Source organism: Stegostoma tigrinum, chromosome 18 (assembly GCF_030684315.1).
Source record: "Stegostoma tigrinum isolate sSteTig4 chromosome 18, sSteTig4.hap1, whole genome shotgun sequence".
Classification (NCBI taxonomy): Eukaryota; Metazoa; Chordata; class Chondrichthyes; order Orectolobiformes; family Stegostomatidae; genus Stegostoma; species Stegostoma tigrinum.
Genome location: NC_081371.1, coordinates 49802789 through 49820695, shown reverse-complemented (window position 1 = coordinate 49820695; position 17907 = coordinate 49802789). Strand labels below are relative to the sequence as shown.

General features: G+C 42.6%; 1 protein-coding gene across 1 annotated transcript; it reads right to left on the bottom strand.

Annotated features, from left to right (window-relative positions):
• Nucleotides 1-2207: 2207 nt before the first annotated feature.
• Nucleotides 2208-17221, bottom strand: lum (lumican). The gene is made up of 3 exons (XM_048548680.2): nt 16977-17221; nt 9008-9898; nt 2208-3992 (listed from the first exon to the last, which is right to left on the bottom strand). The coding sequence occupies exons 2-3, from the start codon at nt 9876-9878 to the stop codon at nt 3835-3837; spliced, it is 1029 nt and encodes a 342-aa protein (XP_048404637.1). The 5' UTR covers nt 9879-9898; nt 16977-17221; the 3' UTR covers nt 2208-3834.
• Between the last annotated feature and the right edge of the window lie 686 nt (nt 17222-17907).

Sequence of the window (17907 nt, the reverse complement as noted above, 5' to 3'; positions counted from 1 at the left end):
AGCACACTATAGCCTGATTTATTCTTCTTCCCACTCACCATTTTCATGCTTCCCAGCTGTTTACACACCACCGCTCACCCTCCACCTGTTTTCCCGGTTCGATAGCCTTCAGCTGTAGGCATGTGCCGGTCGGAGATGGCTCAGGGAGATATCCTGCCTAGATAATAAAATGTGAGGCTGGATGAACACAGCAGGCCAAGCAGCATCTCAGGACTGCTCCTGAGATGCTGCTTGGCCTGCTGTGTTCATCCAGCCTCACATTTTATTATCTTGGAATTCTCCAGCATCTGCAGTTCCCATTATCTTTTTAAATACAAGAGAACGTTGGCAGCTATTAACCACATGATGTGACAAGGACAAAACTGTAAGAACTTGCCCTGCAGTCCAGCAGGAAGAGCCACCCTCCAGGTATATGCCTGATATGTGGTGCTAGGTATTTGAAACATCGGACTGCTCAAATGGTAGAAGTTAACAGGGAAGATGAACTTAACTCCATTGAGTTGTGATTTGAATGAGATATAAATGCATGCAGATAATTTTCTCACCACCTGGTTTCAAGATCATTTACCTGTTTCCTCTCAGAAAGGGGAAGGGATGGAGCAGAAAGAGTAAATGGAGAGCAGAACTCAATCTCTGAATGAGTGAAGCAGATAGATATTCAGGTAGGAACACCTCCACCAGCAAGTTCCCTTCTTAACCACTCACCATCCCATCTTAGAAATAGATCCCCTTGCTGTCAAAGTCCTGGAATCCCCTCCCTAACAGTCTTGTGATCCTACAGCGAATGGACTCCAACAGTTTCTGAAGGCAATTTATCACCACCTGTTAGGGGCACCGAGAGATGGGCCATAAATGCTGGCCCAGCCAGACACACCCACATTCCAAATATGAACTTGATGGTGAGAAACTGATGTTTTGTCTCTCGCCCTCTTGCTGTTCTTCTCAGTACCTCTCAGAGCAGTACGTCCTGCCCTATATCCGGCAGCCTGTAATCAACGCCATGTGACTTATCTAAAGAGCTGTGTCCCTTATGCCCACTCCCTGCCTTGTTCCCTATTCCTCCATATTCCACCCCTTCCCCTCATTCTGTATGATCCAGCTGTTGCTCCACTACCCTCCTTTCCCCACCCTCTTGCTCTCCTTGGTTCAACCCTTTACCCTCCCTGCCCCATACCCTGTGCCCCTCCTTGTGCCACCCATTACCCTTTCCACTCCACCCCCTTGCCCTCCCCTCTCCACTCCCTTACCCTCCCTGCCCCACAACCTGTCCCCTTCCTTGTTCCACCCCTTTACCCTCCCTACCCCATGCCCTGTCCATCTCTTTGCTCCACCCCTTCACCCTTGCTGCCGCACCCACTACCCTCTCTGCTCCACCCCCTTGTCCTTCCTGCCGCACACCCTGTCCTGCTCCTTGCTCCACACTTTCACTCTCATGCTCTACCCTCTTACCCCGCCCCGCTCCACCCACTTGCCTTCCCTGTTTCACCTCCCTCCCCTCTCTAAGCCACTCCCTTACCCTCCCTGCTCCACCTCCTTACCCTCCCTACGCCACCCCGTCCCTCTCCCTGCCTTACCCCTTCCCCATCTCTGTTCCACCACTCTCCTCTCCCTGCCCCACCCTTGTGTCTGTCCCTGTTCAAATGGACACTGGTGTGTCTATCAGCTGTTTCAGGGGCTGATATGGAGGCTAGGAGCGCCAAGGAAAACCTGTGCTCAGCAAGTGTGATTTCTGAACACTCTTCTACCTCAATGTAGGAGTCATGACACCCCCTGATTAAACTTAGCCTGTATTCTTTTTCCTGCTCTAACGCTTCTCTTAAAGCGCCTTGAAATGAAACAACAAGTCACTGTTGTGAAAACAAAGGTCACGAAGGAGGCATGGACTTGGGAAAAAGTTCAAAGGCATCTAACAAACAAATACAATTATTATGAATTGAATAAGGATCACCGGGCCCAAAACATTGACTCTGCTTTCTCTCCACCAATGCTGCATGACTTGCTGAGTTTTCCTAGCAATTTCTGTTTTTGTTTCTGCTTTCCAGAAAGCGCAGTTCTTTTGGGTTGCTTTTGGTTTGTTGTGTAAATCTGATGTGTAGCCCATGTACCAGAAATATCTTTCTTTGTTAGAAACATTTCTCTTGATCCTTCAACGACAAATAGGACGAGATCCAGAAATTTGGTTGAACAAAATAAAGCACAGTTGAAGATAGGTGAAGATATACTTTAATGGTTAATGTGAGGGAAAAAAAAGTCGTGTACAGAGAGTTAAAACTACAAAGTCAATTCTTTACATTTGGAATTGATACATTTTTCAGGTCAATTGTTTGGAACACCCCCTTTCGTGGATTTATAGAATTTAATAATTTCACGTCCACTCCATCCTAGCGGAGATTTGTGAAGTCTGCTTCCAGCTGTGTTTCACCACAGACATTTCCACGTTGATCAGGGTTCCCATTGTGCGATCAGCTGAAGCGAGTGTCTCATTATCATGGTGTAAGGTAGCAATGTCAGATAGCTGTCCACTCATTCCCTGAAGGCTGAGTCTAAAAGATGCTTTAATCTTATAGCCTGGTTGACAATTGGATAAATTTCTTTGCAAACAAATAGCTCTGGTATTTGAGAGACCAGAGAAACTCAAACCTCGTAGCATATCTGGCTGTGTAAACAATGGTTGCATACTAAAGACATTACTGTGGACTCAAAGCTGTCAGCTAAAGTGGAAAATACAACTGATAAGTTAAAGCCAGCTATGGCTGCTGCTGCTAAATTAACCATGCTCTATTTTCTGCACGATAAATCAAATTTTGCATACAAAGAAAACTGGGTAAGGGTCATGCATGGTTTACAATGGTTGATACAAGCTGTGGTTAAAATATTTAATTGCCCCAATGAAAAAAAACTAACCTAAAAGTTGCAAGAGCTGTTAGCTTTTAAAGCCAAGCAAATTTAAGCAAGAGTTATTAAAAGAAAGCCAATCACTTGGTTATTAAAAGAATGTTTACTGTTTACCTTTATTTCATAATAACTTCTGTACAAGCTTTAAATTGCTAAACCACATCTAACTCCTATTCTCCCACATCCTATAGATCCTACGTGTTTTCTTCAAACCTACTGTATAACACGGTAATTAGAGATGGCACAGATACTATTTGAGTCAGTAAGTCAAGTTGTTAATCTTTTAGCGGACTTCTGAAAATAATATTTTAGTGAAGAAATATATGGAGAATCTTCTGAACTGCATAATTTGAAAGGAAAGTTTGCACATACATTGTTGCTTATAAAAGTGCTGAATCTTTTAAAAGTTCCTTTGTAATACTTGTATCCGATTATAACAAACAGAGCAAAAGAGGATTCTCATAATACAGAAAAGTGAGTTGATTTAAGTTTAACATTGCACTCACTGAGTTTTTCTCTTTTGTAACTTCTAACCACAAGCTTTATTTGACTATTGCTGAATATGTGTACGCAGGCGGTTGATTCAAATGTATCCTTGAAAAGATCCCAAAATATTTTCCATTTTGAAAGAGTACCTTCTTCCCACATTATGCAGCTTTACTCTTAACCTCCACTTACTGTTACGTTCCTTTCTGTTCAATAATTCTGTTGGTTTTCTTTAGCTGATTGAAGATCTAGTAGAAAAGTTATGATTATGTGAAGATATAAGATTTAAAGGTGTTAGTTTGCATGGCATGATGTGTTAACAAGTGAATAACTGTAAACTGGGAAACCTTGGAGATGGCAGGGGGCAGGGGGTGGGAGAGGCAGGAGGATAAGACGGACAGCTACACAGAGTTAGAATCTGCCCTCATGTCTTCCCAATTAAGTGGATGTAGATCAAAAATCAAATGTTATATCTGAGGCCAGGCGCAAACATCGGATCATATCGTAGGGCATACTAGCTCGGGAAATGTTATTACCATCCAGCCGTAGGTGTCTGATGCTGGAGTAATCCGCCGGGCCAGTAACGCGACAGAAGCTGTCCATGGTGAACTCTGCAAAATGAAGGTTCAGAGAATGAGAGGCATTCACTGTATTAGAGTGACCCAAGGATTATACACTCTGCTTGTAATATAAAGCTGAATGCAGCATTTCAAAAATATACAGAGCATCTCAGACTTGGAGTTTAATGTCTTTGAGTATTCTAGCATCTGGAAAATAATGTGTTAATGTGGTGCTAAGTCTATTATGCCACCATTTCCTGTCATATTGGAGATCAAGTTTAATTACAGAGGCTATTCATTTTAGGTGAAAAATCTATAAAGGCAAGGCACATAAATATAAGACGATCAAAAACTTGGTGAAAGAGAGAGGCTTTTAAGCAGCACTCTGAAAAAGAGGGGAGGTGCTGAAGTTGAGGGAGAAATTTTTGCAATTACGCACCAGGGTAACTGAACAGATAACTCCACATGATTCAACAATTAATTGGGAATGCACAAGAGGCTAGAATTAGATGATACAGAGATCTGAGAGAATGGGGAGGTTACAGAAGACTTGGTAGGTTTCTAGTCACCAAGAGATGAATAAAACAGACAAAGCATAGATTTACATTTGTTTCTGTACCTTCCATTTCCCAGAAAGCTTAACGGCGATACACCACTTGCTGCCTGACAAATTGCAAAGGTTTGCAAGCAGATAATCAACCTGTTTGGCTGTGTGTTGAACATACCTTCCATGTTATTCAAATCCTGGAGTGGGATTTGAATCTGGAGCTTCTCGCTGAAAGTTAGGTGTGTTACCTACTGTACCTCAAGACTATCTTAGAGGACCATAGATATATAGATTCTTTTCAGATCATATTGCTTGTCTTGTAGTATGAGGGTCTTAATATAGGACAGTCATTAGCTTCCCAATGAACTACATATTAACTATAAGCAGTTATCTAACAAGACTAAAGTAACACTGAGGCTCAGTGGCTAGCAATGCTGCCTTACAATGCTAGGGACTTGGATTTGATTCCAGCCTCAGGTGACTGTCTATGTGGAGTTTGCACATTCTTCCTGTGTCTGCCCAGAATTCCTCTGGCTGCTCCCATTTTCCTCCCACAGTCCAATGATGTGCAAGTTAGGTAGATTAATCATGGGAAATGCAGGGATATGGTGGTGGTGGTTGATGGGTGGGGGTGGGACCTGGGTGGGATGCTCTTGGGAGGGTATGCGTGGAACAGGTGGGCCAAATGACTTGCTTCCACACCGTAAGGATTCCATGATTCTATAATGACAAGTTCGCTCGGCTGTCTATCAATCACAGCCAACAAAATACCACAGTGTGAACTAATCTAATTGCTATCTTAATCTGCTCATAGGTTTAGTAAACAGAAGGTGGAATGTGTGCAGTCTAGGATATGATGAAAGTGGTTTCACAGGTACTTTTCAAACAGTCTACCTGAAATTATTAGTTATTGTGAGGTAAAGGAAAACTATTCAGAAGGTCTAAAGATGGAAAGTGGAGATCCACAAAGGTCACAGTGCTGGGCTTTACACTGGAATAAAAATAAACAATAAATTTCCAAATTTGCCGATGACATCAAACCAGGAACTAAATTGTGGAGGATGGTAACAATTTAAAACAATAATTTAACAAAATTAAAATATTAAAAGTGAAGTGAGTCTATTTATAAATAGATCAATGTGCGGTATAACATTTGAGAAATAATAGTAAATGGTCATATATTACTTAGAAATGAAAATTCTCACCGGGGTTGTCCATCAAAGGGATTTGGGAGAGCAGATATACCAATCACTAGAAGCTGACAACACAGATTAGTAAGGCTATTATAAAAAACATAGGTCACGTCTCTTGACACTCTCAAAAGTTTTTCATTCATAAAATGCCTTGCCAGTAAAAAGCATGGCAGAGCCCAATCTGGCACTATAACAGGTTTTTCTCCATGGAAAGGGAAATCTGACCTAACAGATGGCTTTCTCATTATAAACGGTTTTGATAGATTTGATCTGGAGAGAATGAGGCAGATTTCACCAGCAGTGTGCTGTTCCCAGTGATGGAACCGGAAGGAGACTCCATTTCTGCTCTCCGTTTCCCACACAATTCCAACTGGAATTGAAAGTACCACGATGTGCACAGGAGACCCGTGTGATCATGCAGCAGGGGAAGTGAAACTGTGCTGCCTTTACAGGCAACCTACAGAGGAGGCTCCTGGTCAGACAGGGAGACTCTGCTTCGTGGACACAACTTTCCTAACCAATTCTCTTCACATCAGACTTGAGAGCACCAAGGGGATTTTTCTTCAAAATTAAATTTCGCCTGTAAATTTTTCACATTTCATTGATTTCACTTTATTCAAGTGCACATTACCTGCATTGGATGAGACAAGGTCAGTCAGAGATCTAAATGGATGGACTACTTCATGGTTAAGTATATTTATGTTTGAGGTAGACAGATTTTGAATCAGTAAGGGATTGAACAGTTATGGGGATATTGCAATAAAGTGGAGTTGAAGATTATCAGTTCAGTCATGATTTAATTAAATGGTAGAGTAAACTTGATGGGTTGAATGGTCTGCTTCTGCTCCTACATTTTATGGTCTCACGGACTTATGGTGGCATATGTGATGGTTACAGGGATGTTAGGGGCATTTCCTTCGTTGGAGGGGAGATAATGGGTTTTTATGTTGACACTTTAACCAATATTCGAGTTATTGTCCAGTGTTGTACTCACTGATCTGTGGGATATGGTGAAACTTGTAGGCTCACCTGACCCTTCTATGCATTTGAAGGACCTTCTCACAGAACACCCTCAGAAGGGATCATTGTAATGTTGTAAAACTCAATGCAGTGGAAGGTTTCTGTCAGCCAACATCTTGAGATGGACCCACATCTGGACTGTACTGACACAGCCCTTTAGGCTCCTCACCTTCTTACATTGACTACCTGTTTCCACAACACCCTCTACCCTCTTCCGATCATCATGCTTCTGCAACTACCTCAACACTGACTCACTCTTTCTGACTCCAAGGCATCGACTTAAGCTGCCATTCTCCTGCTCTCCTTGCCTGTTCCATAGACTAAGAACAGAAAACCACTAACATTACACCGCAATTGCCCAAAGCCAATTTGTGCAAGTCATCTTTAAACAAACATGAGCTGGGCACTACAGGATTCTCACATGCCACTGATTCCTTCTTGAAATTACAAAAACGTTTTATGCTACTAAATATTCATTGCATGCAAATATACTGCAAGTGAGCAAGTGCCACAGGCCAATGTAAGACTCAATATGCTGCGGCTGACCTAACCCCTGCAACTCAATCTGCCATTAGGAATTGTAGAGTTTGCATTCTGCCTGATTAGGTCAACTTGCACATCAGGTTTCCTGCACTTGTGGACTCCATAAAATTCCCCTTACTGTTTCCACTTATGGGGAGGAACAAATAGACAAGAGGTCATTTATAGAGGATAGAATCCCTAAAGTGCAGAAAGAGGCCATTTGGCTCATTGAGTCTGCACCTACCCTCTGAAGAGCATCCCGCCTAGACCCACCATCACCCCTCTGCATGAGCTATTTACATGGCTATGCCACACATCCCTGGCTAATACGGGGAATTTTATTTTAGCATGGCTAATCCTCCTAACCTGCACATATTTGAGGGAGGAAACCACAGCACCCAGCAGAAAACGAGAGAACATGCAAACTCCACACAGACAATCACCCAAGGCTAGAATCAAACCCAAGCCCTTGGCACTGTGAGGCAGCAATGCTAACCACTATGCCACTGTGCCACCCTAAAATGTGGGCAATGATCCCACTACCTCTCACACGGTCTCTGGGAGATCTATTAGGGAATTCAGAAAAGGCCTCTTTCCCCAAAGTGGTGATAATATGGAGCTTGCTCTCACAGGGGAGTGCTTGAAGTGAATCTTATCGATGCATGTAAGAGAATTTCCAAAAGTGTTTGAGGGAGAAGGGAATAGAGGAGATTTAGATGAGGTATGATAAAAGAAGCTAATGTGGAGTATGACCACTAGCAGGGACTGTTTGGGTCAAATGGCCTCTTTTTGGGTCAAATAGTGGCAGCAAATTAATTAGTAAGACTAGTCGTGGATTAGGAGCAAATGCCTCAGGTTAATCTTGTGTTTCCCGCTTCGCTGTTTTGTTGAATTGAACATGTTTCAATTCATTGTTTTATATTATGTTACTTGTTTCCAATAGACAACCTGAATGTCTAGAACTATTGCCTTGTGCTCATTTAACATGGTAATTCCAATCAAGCTGATGTAGCAGATATGACCAATTTTCCTTCCATTTACAAAGAAGCCACCAGGTACTGTATCATACAAAATGCAAATTATCATCAGCTGTTTTGAAATTAAACTTTTTTCATAAATTGCCACGGTGGCTCAGTGGTTAGCACTGGTGCCTCACAGCACCAGGGACCCGGATTCAATTCGACCCCTTGGATGACTGTGTGAAGTTTGCACATTCTCCCCGTGTCTGTGTGGGTTTCCTCTGGGTGTTTTGGTTTTATCCCACAGCCCAAAGATGTGGAGGTTAGGTGGGTTGGCCATGCTAAATTGCCTGTTGTGTTCAGGGATGTTTAGGTTAGGTGGGTTATAGCGCTGGGTCTGGGTGGAATGCTCTGAGGGTTGGTATGGACTTGTTGGGCCAGAGGGCCTGTTTCCACACTGTAGGGATTCTATGATAACCACATTGAAATATTGCAGGAATCAAATTTGGCCTGAATTCAGAAGATATTTTGTTTGTAATGATATCAGAATAGATGTTTGCATCAATCTATATCATCAATCTATAAGAATAATCTTTTAAGAATACAAATAACCTTAGGGAGAAACATCATATTCATGGCTCAATTCAGCTGAATTGGAATTCATTTGTATGGTGCAGTTCTGTTATGACACTTTCTTCAGGTTTTTTCTGAGCAGTAAACACTTTGCCTCTGACTTAGCAGCTTAGTCCCAAATTTCTCATTTTATTTTGGGTTTCTTAACACCTGAACTTGATGCCATAGTGAGTGAAATGGAGTCACACTTACTTTCAATTTTATTTGCCTGTAGGTACAGATTTTCGAGGTTTTCATTAACAAGGGGGATGGTCTTCAAATCATTGTATGCAAGGTCCAACTCAATGAGTGAGGTGATGTTGAAGATTTTATCAGGGATACCGTCATCTGTAATTTCATTGTGCGAAATGCGTAGGTACTGCAGGGATTTTATCTTGTTAAAGTAGTCCTTCGGAATGCTCTTGATCTTGTTGTCTGTCACATAAAACATCTCTATGGCTTCTGGAGGATCATCGGGAAGTTTTGTTAATTGGTTGGCACTTAAATCAAGGTACATCAAAGACTTCAATCCACTCAAAGATCCACCAATGTCACTCAATTTGTTGTCATTGAGTTGAAGAGTTGTCAAGTTTTCCAGTCCTTTTAAGGTGTTTCCAAGCTTTGAGATCCTGTTTGATGAAAGCCTCAGTTCCTCTAATGACTTCGGTAGGGATCGGACACCATCTGTTAGATTGTTCCTGTTTATGTACAACCTCTTCAGGCCTTTTAGCTTCGAGAATGCATTCTTTCCAATGTTGTTGCTGGTAAGCTGATTGTCATCCAGAACCAGCCATTGGAGACCAGTGGCATTTTCAAATGCACTGTTTGGAATGCCAGTGATCTGGTTGTTATGGAGGTAAAGGTACTTTATTTCCGCTGGTACCATTGGGATGGTTTTAAGTCTGCGATGGTTACAATACATAGCAGTGGGGAAGGTCACTGGACAATCGCACTCAACAGAGCAAACTGGATAACTTGCGGCCACAGAACTCAGTGGGTAATAACCAAAGTACTCCTCGTAGTCATACTGACAGAGTATGCTGCTGACCAGCAAAGCAAATATGGGAAGTTGAATGACCTTCATCTCAGGAATTTATGGTGACGCTGTATGTAGAGAAAAGGCACAGAATTATTACTTGTATCTCAAAGAAACAAAATACATTTTCTTATTGAATATCCGTCGTTTCTACTGAACATCGACTTTCGGGGATTTTCAATGCAATTTTGCTTGGCTTCAAATCAGGAGGTCAAATGTTATCCCTGAATGGTTGACCAATTGAATTGATGAAGTCTATTACAAAATTAGAGATGGATTTTACATTGCCTTCAAGATTCTGATGTCGAGACACATGAGGGGTCCCAGCCACCCACGTGCCACAAGTTACAGTCTAACTCCGTATTGCATACATTGATTGAATGTGTTTTTACCCTACCCTGAGGCTGTACATCCAGACCCTAACTATTCCCAATGTAGAAAAAACTTTTGTCACATCATTTTTGCTTCTTTTGCAAATCTGAATTTAAACCTGTGCTATATTCTTCTCGATCTTTTCATGAATGGGAACAGTTCCTCCCCATCTTCCCTACCTCGTCCCTCTGTCTCTGTCTCTCCACAGATACTGTGGGACCTCCTGGTCTAGCACTCACTGATTTTATTTCGAATTTCGAACATCTGCAGTATTTTCCCTTTTGCGTCAAGGACCTAGGCGCTACCTGGCTGGACACACCCACAGGGTAGACTGATGATCAGCAAGGCGAGTCAAGAAGGTCTGAGGCTTGTTCTGACTGTTCAGTGTCAGTCAAGGGGAGGTGGCTGTTGCAGTGCAGTGGCAGTGTCCTCATCTCTGAGCCAGAAGTCCTGGGTTCAAGTCCCAACTGCTCCATAGGTGTACAATCACATCTCTGATCAGGTTAATTAGAAATATAAAAATATCAATCAAGGAGACCTTAGGGATATGTGCTCCTGAGATGCTGCTGGGCCTGCTGTGTTCATCCAGCCTCACATTTTATTATCTTGGATTCTCCAGCATCTGCAGTTCCCATTATCACTTATAGCTGACCTCAACCATTCTGAATACTGTGGTACCTGTGTAACTGCTGTATATTACCAGGCTTGAGCTAAACTACAAAACATTCATTGGAATGCGATTGTCTGCATTACCAGAATAATAACAATAGGGACCGGTCAAAACATATTCAACTGTGAACCAGATAAAGAGATATGAAGGTCTGAACCCAGGACTTCTGGCTTAGAGATGAGGACACGGCGACTGCACTGCAACAGCCGCCTCCCCTTGACTGACACTGAACACACAGAACAAGCCTCAGACTTTCTTGAACCGCCTTGCTGATCATCAGTCTACCCTGTGGGTGTGTCCAGCCAGGTAGCGCCTAGGTCCTTGACGCAAAAGGGAAAATACTGCAGCTGACTCAAACCTTGGGCAAAGACGTGCATTTTAAGGTGCATCTCAAGAGAAGCAGTGAGTCAGAGAGATTCAGGAGTTCTGAGTTTGCAGCTAAAGGTATAGCCACCGAGGGTGGAAGCTCAAACAGCTGGAATCGGAAGACCATGGCGGTCTCAGAGGTCTGCAGGACCGGCAGGTATTATCGATTTGAAGGGATGAAAAGATTTGGAAAACAAAAAGCAATAAAAAATATAGAATTGAGGAGCTGTTAGTAACTGGGAGCCAATGCCAATGAGCAGGTGGTGATGGGCAAATGAGACTTCAGCTGAGTGAGGACATGGGCAACAAAGTTTTGGGCATCATAAGGTTGAGTGAGTGTAGAATTTGGGAGTGCCAGCACAAGCGCAATAAATGAGTCAAAACAGATATCTAACCTGATGATGATCTATCAAAATAGCAACACACAAATTGCTTTTATGTTACAAGTAGAAAATTTGTTTTGTGTAGACATTCTTCTATGTGCATGGCTCATAAATATACAATGTCACCCAGAAATTTTGCCTGTCACCACTCCCCAGCTATTGTTGGATATTAACACTGTTGAGATCTAGTTGGCTCCTAGTTGTATTCTTTTCTCTTGATCCCTAGATTGAGGTCAAGAAAACATCTAGCATTGTTGTGAATGGAACAACTCTGGTTTCTAGAAAACTGTGATCTATCACTGGCTTACATTTCATGGTCCTTTTTGAGATTGAAATAAACAAGAACTTTGGGGCTACAATGGTGGCTGACAAACAGACTGGAAGAACACAGCAAGCCAGGCAACATCTGGAGGAAAGGAGAAGACAATGTTTCGGGTATTACCCTTCCTCAGGACTGGATGTGGGAGCAGGGGGAGCTGCAGATAAAGGGTGGGGTGTAGTGGAATGGTAGTGACAAGTGGACACTGGTACTAGGTACAGCCTAGTTGGTCAATTGGAGAGATGAATCTGATTGGTGGCTGGAAGGGAGGGTCAGAAGGTGTGATGGAAGGGAGTAGGTGGGGCTGGAAGGAGAGCCAAGGGTTGATTGGGAAGGTTATTTGAAATTGGGGAACTCAATGTTGAGTCCTCCAGGCTGGGTGCCCAGGTGGAAGATAAAGTGTTCTTCAAATTTGCATTCCGAGTCACTGCGAAACTGGAGGAGGCTGAGGACGGACATGTCAGAGGGGGAACTGGTGGTGGGGTGGTGGTTTGCGGTAGTTAAAATGGGCAGTGACCCAAAGGGGCTGGCCGTAATGGGCCAGGTGAAGATGCTCGGCGAAACGGTCACCTAGTCTGTGTTAGGCCTCAGTGATGTAAAGAAGACCATATCGGGAACACAGACACAATAGAATGTGTTGGTGGAGATGCAGGTGAAGCTCTGTCTCACCTGGAAGGGCTTTTTAGGGTCTGGATGGGGGTGAGGGAGGTGGTGTGTGGGCAGGTGTTACATCTTTTACTGTTACAGGGGAAGGTACCGGGTGAGTTGGAGTGGTTGGTGGGCAGTATGGCGCAAAGTAAAGATTGTTGAAGCACCATTCCCATCGCCAATTCTTAGTTTGTGCCACACTGCTCACTAACCACTCCAACCCACCCGGACCTTCCTCTGTAACAGTAAAAGATGCAACACCTGCGCACACACCACCTCCCTCACCTCCATCCAGGCCCTAAACAGCCCTTCCAGGTGAGACAGAGCTTCACTTGCATCCGCACCAGCCTAGTCTATTGCATGCAGTGCTCCTGATGTGGTCTTCTCTACATCACTGAGACCAAATGTACACAGTGTGACGGTTCCACTGAGCATCTTCACCTGGCCCGCGACTGCCAACCCAACCTCCCGGTCACTGCCCATTTTAACTACAACCCTCCCCCACAATTGCCCATAACCCTCTGCCATGTCCGTCCTCGGCCTCCTCCAGTGTTGCAATGATTCAGAATGAAAATTTGAAAAACATCACTTTATCTACCACCTGGGCACCCTACAGCCTGGAGGACTCAACATTGAGTTCTGCAGTTTTAAATATCCTTCCCACCCATTCCCCAGCTCCCTTTCCAGCCCCACCTCCTCCCTTCCAGCTACCAACTAGATTCATCCCTCCCATTGAACAACCAGGCCATACACACTACCAGTGTACAAGTATTAACACCATTCTGCTACCTCCCATTCCCCCATACCACTCTTTAACTACAGCTCCCCCCGCTATCACATCCAGTCCTGAACAAGGTTAATACCCGAAACGTTGACTTCTCCTTTCCTCTAGATGTTGCCTGGCTTGCTGTGATCTTCCAGCCTCCTGTTTCTCTACCTTGGATTCCAGCATCTGCAGTTTTTTTGTCTCCACAATAGTGGCTACTCAGTTTTGCTTGATGTAGACCTACAAATGTTCCAACTGATAGGAGGACATGTTAATTGCAGCAGTTACTTCAATTCTGTCAGCAAGACACTATTTCTCCACGCTGTGCAAACAAAGTGTTTTCTCAACATCCAAGTGTTCCTAGAGTTCTGGAGACATACCACAACAAAACATGGAAGTTGCATAATGTAATTATTACATTAAAAAGAGACACGTTACTGAAGATTTTAACCTTCCACTCATCAGGAAAAATGCAAAAATGCAAAATTTTAAAACATCACAACATACTTTCTCCTGTAGACTAAAATTGTTGTGATCTTTTGAAATGTGGCATTCTGGTACTCGTCCTGTTGAGAACATGATAAAAAATGTTGGCAGCATATCTCTCTTTTCAGCACTTTTTGCATAACTCATCAGATATTTTTCTACTTCAGTGTAAATCCTGCTCGCGTAAGGGAAAATAACATTTTTGTGGTTCTGAAATGTATCTATGTTATACCAACAAAGCACCACAGACTAGCTGTTCTATTCAGACAGTGATTATCTGATAGTTATTAATGTTTGTTCCAGTGTCATCCACTTTCTTCTGTCATAATTGTTCATAATTGTTTTCTGTTTCTCATCATGCACTCCTGGTCCATGCTTATGATGACATCTTCATCATGACTGATGATTTGAGAAAACTGAAAGCGAAGGTGAGAAGAAATTTTCTCTGGATTTCCTATCGCATTTGGTGGAGTGCTGATATATTTTCTGGGAGGGTGGCTTGGGGGCACTATTAGCATTGGCAGATTTCTACGCAGAAGGGAGGGGCTGTGGGGGAGGGAACCAGGCAGGGAACATGGGCAGTAGTTACACCTGTCTTCTTGTGGCTTGATGTAATTTGAGGGATTTTGCATAAAGTGCAAGCAGTGAATCTATTCATGATTAAATGGGGGGGGGCGGGTGGAGAATGGAGAGACTGGCCTGCCAAATATGGCAGCATCTAAATTCACTCTGGTCATGCCAACTTTGCCCCTATAGTGTTACGTTCCTTTGGGAGAAGTTGGTACCAAAAGGGAAAACCCACGTCTGGGATATTCAGAAAATGCTTAACCTCTGATCTTTCCAGAGAGGGACTGATATGTATTCCTACCAGACTGTTTCTTTTCCCACCTAAGCAGAGTTGGGTGGGGCCAATTAGAGATGGGGGTAATCTGTTGCCGTTAAAGGGCACATGGAGAATAGGAGGGATGGAATATAAAATGAGATTCAGTAAATTGTTCTTTTTTTGGTCAAAGGCATTGCAGGATGTGGAGAAATGGCAAGCATCTGGTGATGAGGTACAGTTCAGCCATGATCTCATTGATTGGTAGAGTAAGGTCAAGCCAATGAATGTCCTCCAACTGCTCCAAAGATGGTACCACTCTGATAACTCCCTGATCCAACAGGCCCCGAGGAGGCAGCGAGACTCAGTCTACCATAGTTGTGGTGGCAAAATGGGAATATGTGTTGGAGAGACCGAAATCATTGATGAGATATGAAATTCTCTGTCGCAACTGGTTCCAGCAATTACTTTGCCCCTTGATGTTCCTTTTTGACCAAAAGAAAAGAGAGTGAATATTACAAAGGTTTGTGGTGGGGCTCAAGAGGATGGGATCAGTTATAGGAAGCCCCTAAGCAGAAGGACATGTGTATTGACAGGATGGGTGGAATGGCCTGTGGTCATGCACAGTTAGTCTGCACACAATCTAGATCCAGCCATGAGTTAACAGGAGGAACCACGGTTACAGGGATCAACAGAAAGATCCTATGAAAAACTATTTGGAAGTAACTCCGAAACAATCTTGTGTTAAGGAAAACAAGCTTTAGTATTTCCAGCGTCAGCGTCTACACCCCTCCCTACGTGCCAGAGTGGACACTCAAAGAAAATATCTTTGTATAAAAATTTGCTCTTTCAGTCAGAGGAGATTTTAGTTAACTTGGTGTGTGGTCGTTCTGTCTAAACCAATGATGATAAATTCTGTAAGAGAACATCAATTTACAGCAACTTAAAGTGGAACGAAATAATTAGTGGTAGTGTAAACACTCTTCTGTTTTATTCATTGGGAAAAAGCAATGGTTGTAATTAGTGGAACAACATTTGAAAGAGGTGAACTCATACAGACTGGTCTGCAGCGGCAATATTCCACTCAGATCACAGTGAAAAGTTTCATTTGAAACCTTCTATGTCCTTATTTTGTTTCATTAGAGCTCAGTAACCTTTAAACTAATCATTGGCATATATTTCTGTTTAAAGAGGAATTACATTTATATTGTAAACTCACCCCTGGATTTTGAAAGAACCCCCTTCACTGCCTTTGAGCCTATACAGTGGCTCTGAACAGAAGGGAAAAAAAAAATGAGTTCCGGGAGCACTAAATAACTGATGCAATCTCTAAGGTCCCAGCTTTTAAAATGAGTTTCCTCTGAGGACACCATTGGTAATTTGACCAGAACATAATGGTCAAAGATTGAAATCTCAGAAGGATGATCCTGCTAGAACATCCTGTGCCCCCACCTTTGTCACAGTTAGCAAGGGAGTACTTCAGTTTCAGTCTTGACTGAGGTCACATTATACACTGAGCAACCTGTAGAATTCAATAAATAGAGATCACAACAACCTAACCAGACACCTCCTCAGTGCCGGACAACTAACTCTTTACAAACTGATAACACTGTCACCTGCGTTGACATTACTGCTTCTGTTTCATATCAGGTGAAGAATGTTGAAAACCATCTTTGGCTGTTTTTCTTTTTTCAAACATGAATCTGGCTCGCTTCGAATGAATAACTGAGCTTATCTGAGACAGATAGCCCCTGGAATGCGCAGACAAAAGGTCTACATGCTTGCAGCACCGTGTTTGGCCCCTGCACTAAAATCATAATATGTTGCTGTCAGATTATTTCTACAATAAACCTACTGCATCTTTCAACAATTACAGTTCTTTTCCTTGCAGTGTTGCCTATCCCACTGTAGACAAAGAGTGGCAACTAGTTAAGGAGGACTTTCTACAATTCAGTTTTTCATCTGTTTCTCTAAGTACCTTGGTCACGAAGCACAAGCCAGTCCTTGTATGTTTTGTTAATTATGTTTCTCATTCCTATTTTATCAGAAGCAGTTCTCCACTCTTGATTTAACACATTCAATGTTATCCACTAACCTACAAAAATGTACAGACGCAAGCAGTACTCTCTTAATTGTGATTCTAATAGGAATGTATATATTACTAAATCATTTTCAAGGGTTAAAAAAGCAATGATCCAGGCTCGTTTTCTGCACAAGAAACTTTTCTGAAAGTAGCTTTGGAAAAAAGAGTGAGTTATCTCAACATATTTTCACACTGCATACATTGTTAAGCCAAACTGAAAGCCACTCGCCTACCTTTGCTTGAAGCCTTTTGTTTCTTAATTCCAAAGAATGAGCAACAGAGAAAATGAGGGCAAGAATCAAATATTAAGTGCTGTATACTAGTCTCTGGAGAAAGAGGAGGCTGCCAGACTTCTGTGACACAGCGCTGACAACAACAGTGGGAGAGGTGGATACCCCTCAACTATAAAGCTGCTATGTCATCACTCTGGGTCTGTGCTCTGCTTGTGTTAAGTAATACTGAAAATAGAGCCCATTAACCAAATGAGGCAGGATGGTTGCAGTTACAGCACAGATAAGACAGTGGGAAAAGAAGTTTTTTTTCACTGTAATTTGCATATTGTGGTATCAGTCTCCGTAACTGCCCATTTTGATTCAATTACGTTTTTGGTAAGAGTACAACAAAAATGAACAGAGTATGCCAATAACTTCAAAATACCTAAGTCTTTGGAGAATGTTACTTAACGCTTCACTAAGGAAGCAATACTTTCCATGTGTTCTTATTTCCTGAGAGTAACTGTTACAAAAGAACAGCAGTGTAAATAGCATTAAACACCACCCAACTCTCTGTAAAATGCTCTACAAGAGTTCGTGTGGAGTTACACTGCCCTTGAAAACACAACAAAGTGTGGCCAAGAGCCAAGTTTTGTGCAGATGTTGAGAAAGAAAGGATTCAGTCGGAAGCTCGAAAGGAGCGGAGAAATAGAATAGAAATAGAAGAATTCAGCACTAATTTACTTTACAGTTTCTGTGGAACAGTAAAAGAGCAAACTGAATCCTCCCTGCATTCACAAGATCCTTAGAATTCTACACCAGCTTATTTTAATTACATATAGCTGTCAAATAGTCTGCAACAAATCAAGTCTTGGGTGAGCTCTGTTTCTTATTTTGTGCATGGAACTGAAGTGCACAAGCTCATCCTGCAAGACTTTACACCACAAAAACA

Excerpts from the sequence above, each read along its gene's own strand:
- lum (XM_048548680.2), bottom strand. The coding sequence starts at position 9,878 with ATGAAGGTCATTCAACTTCCCATATTTGCTTTGCTGGTCAGCAGCATA. Across the intron at positions 3,993-9,007 it reads ACAGGCAAATAAAATTGAAA|AGTTCACCATGGACAGCTTC; the intron begins GTAAGTGTGACT and ends TTCATTTTGCAG.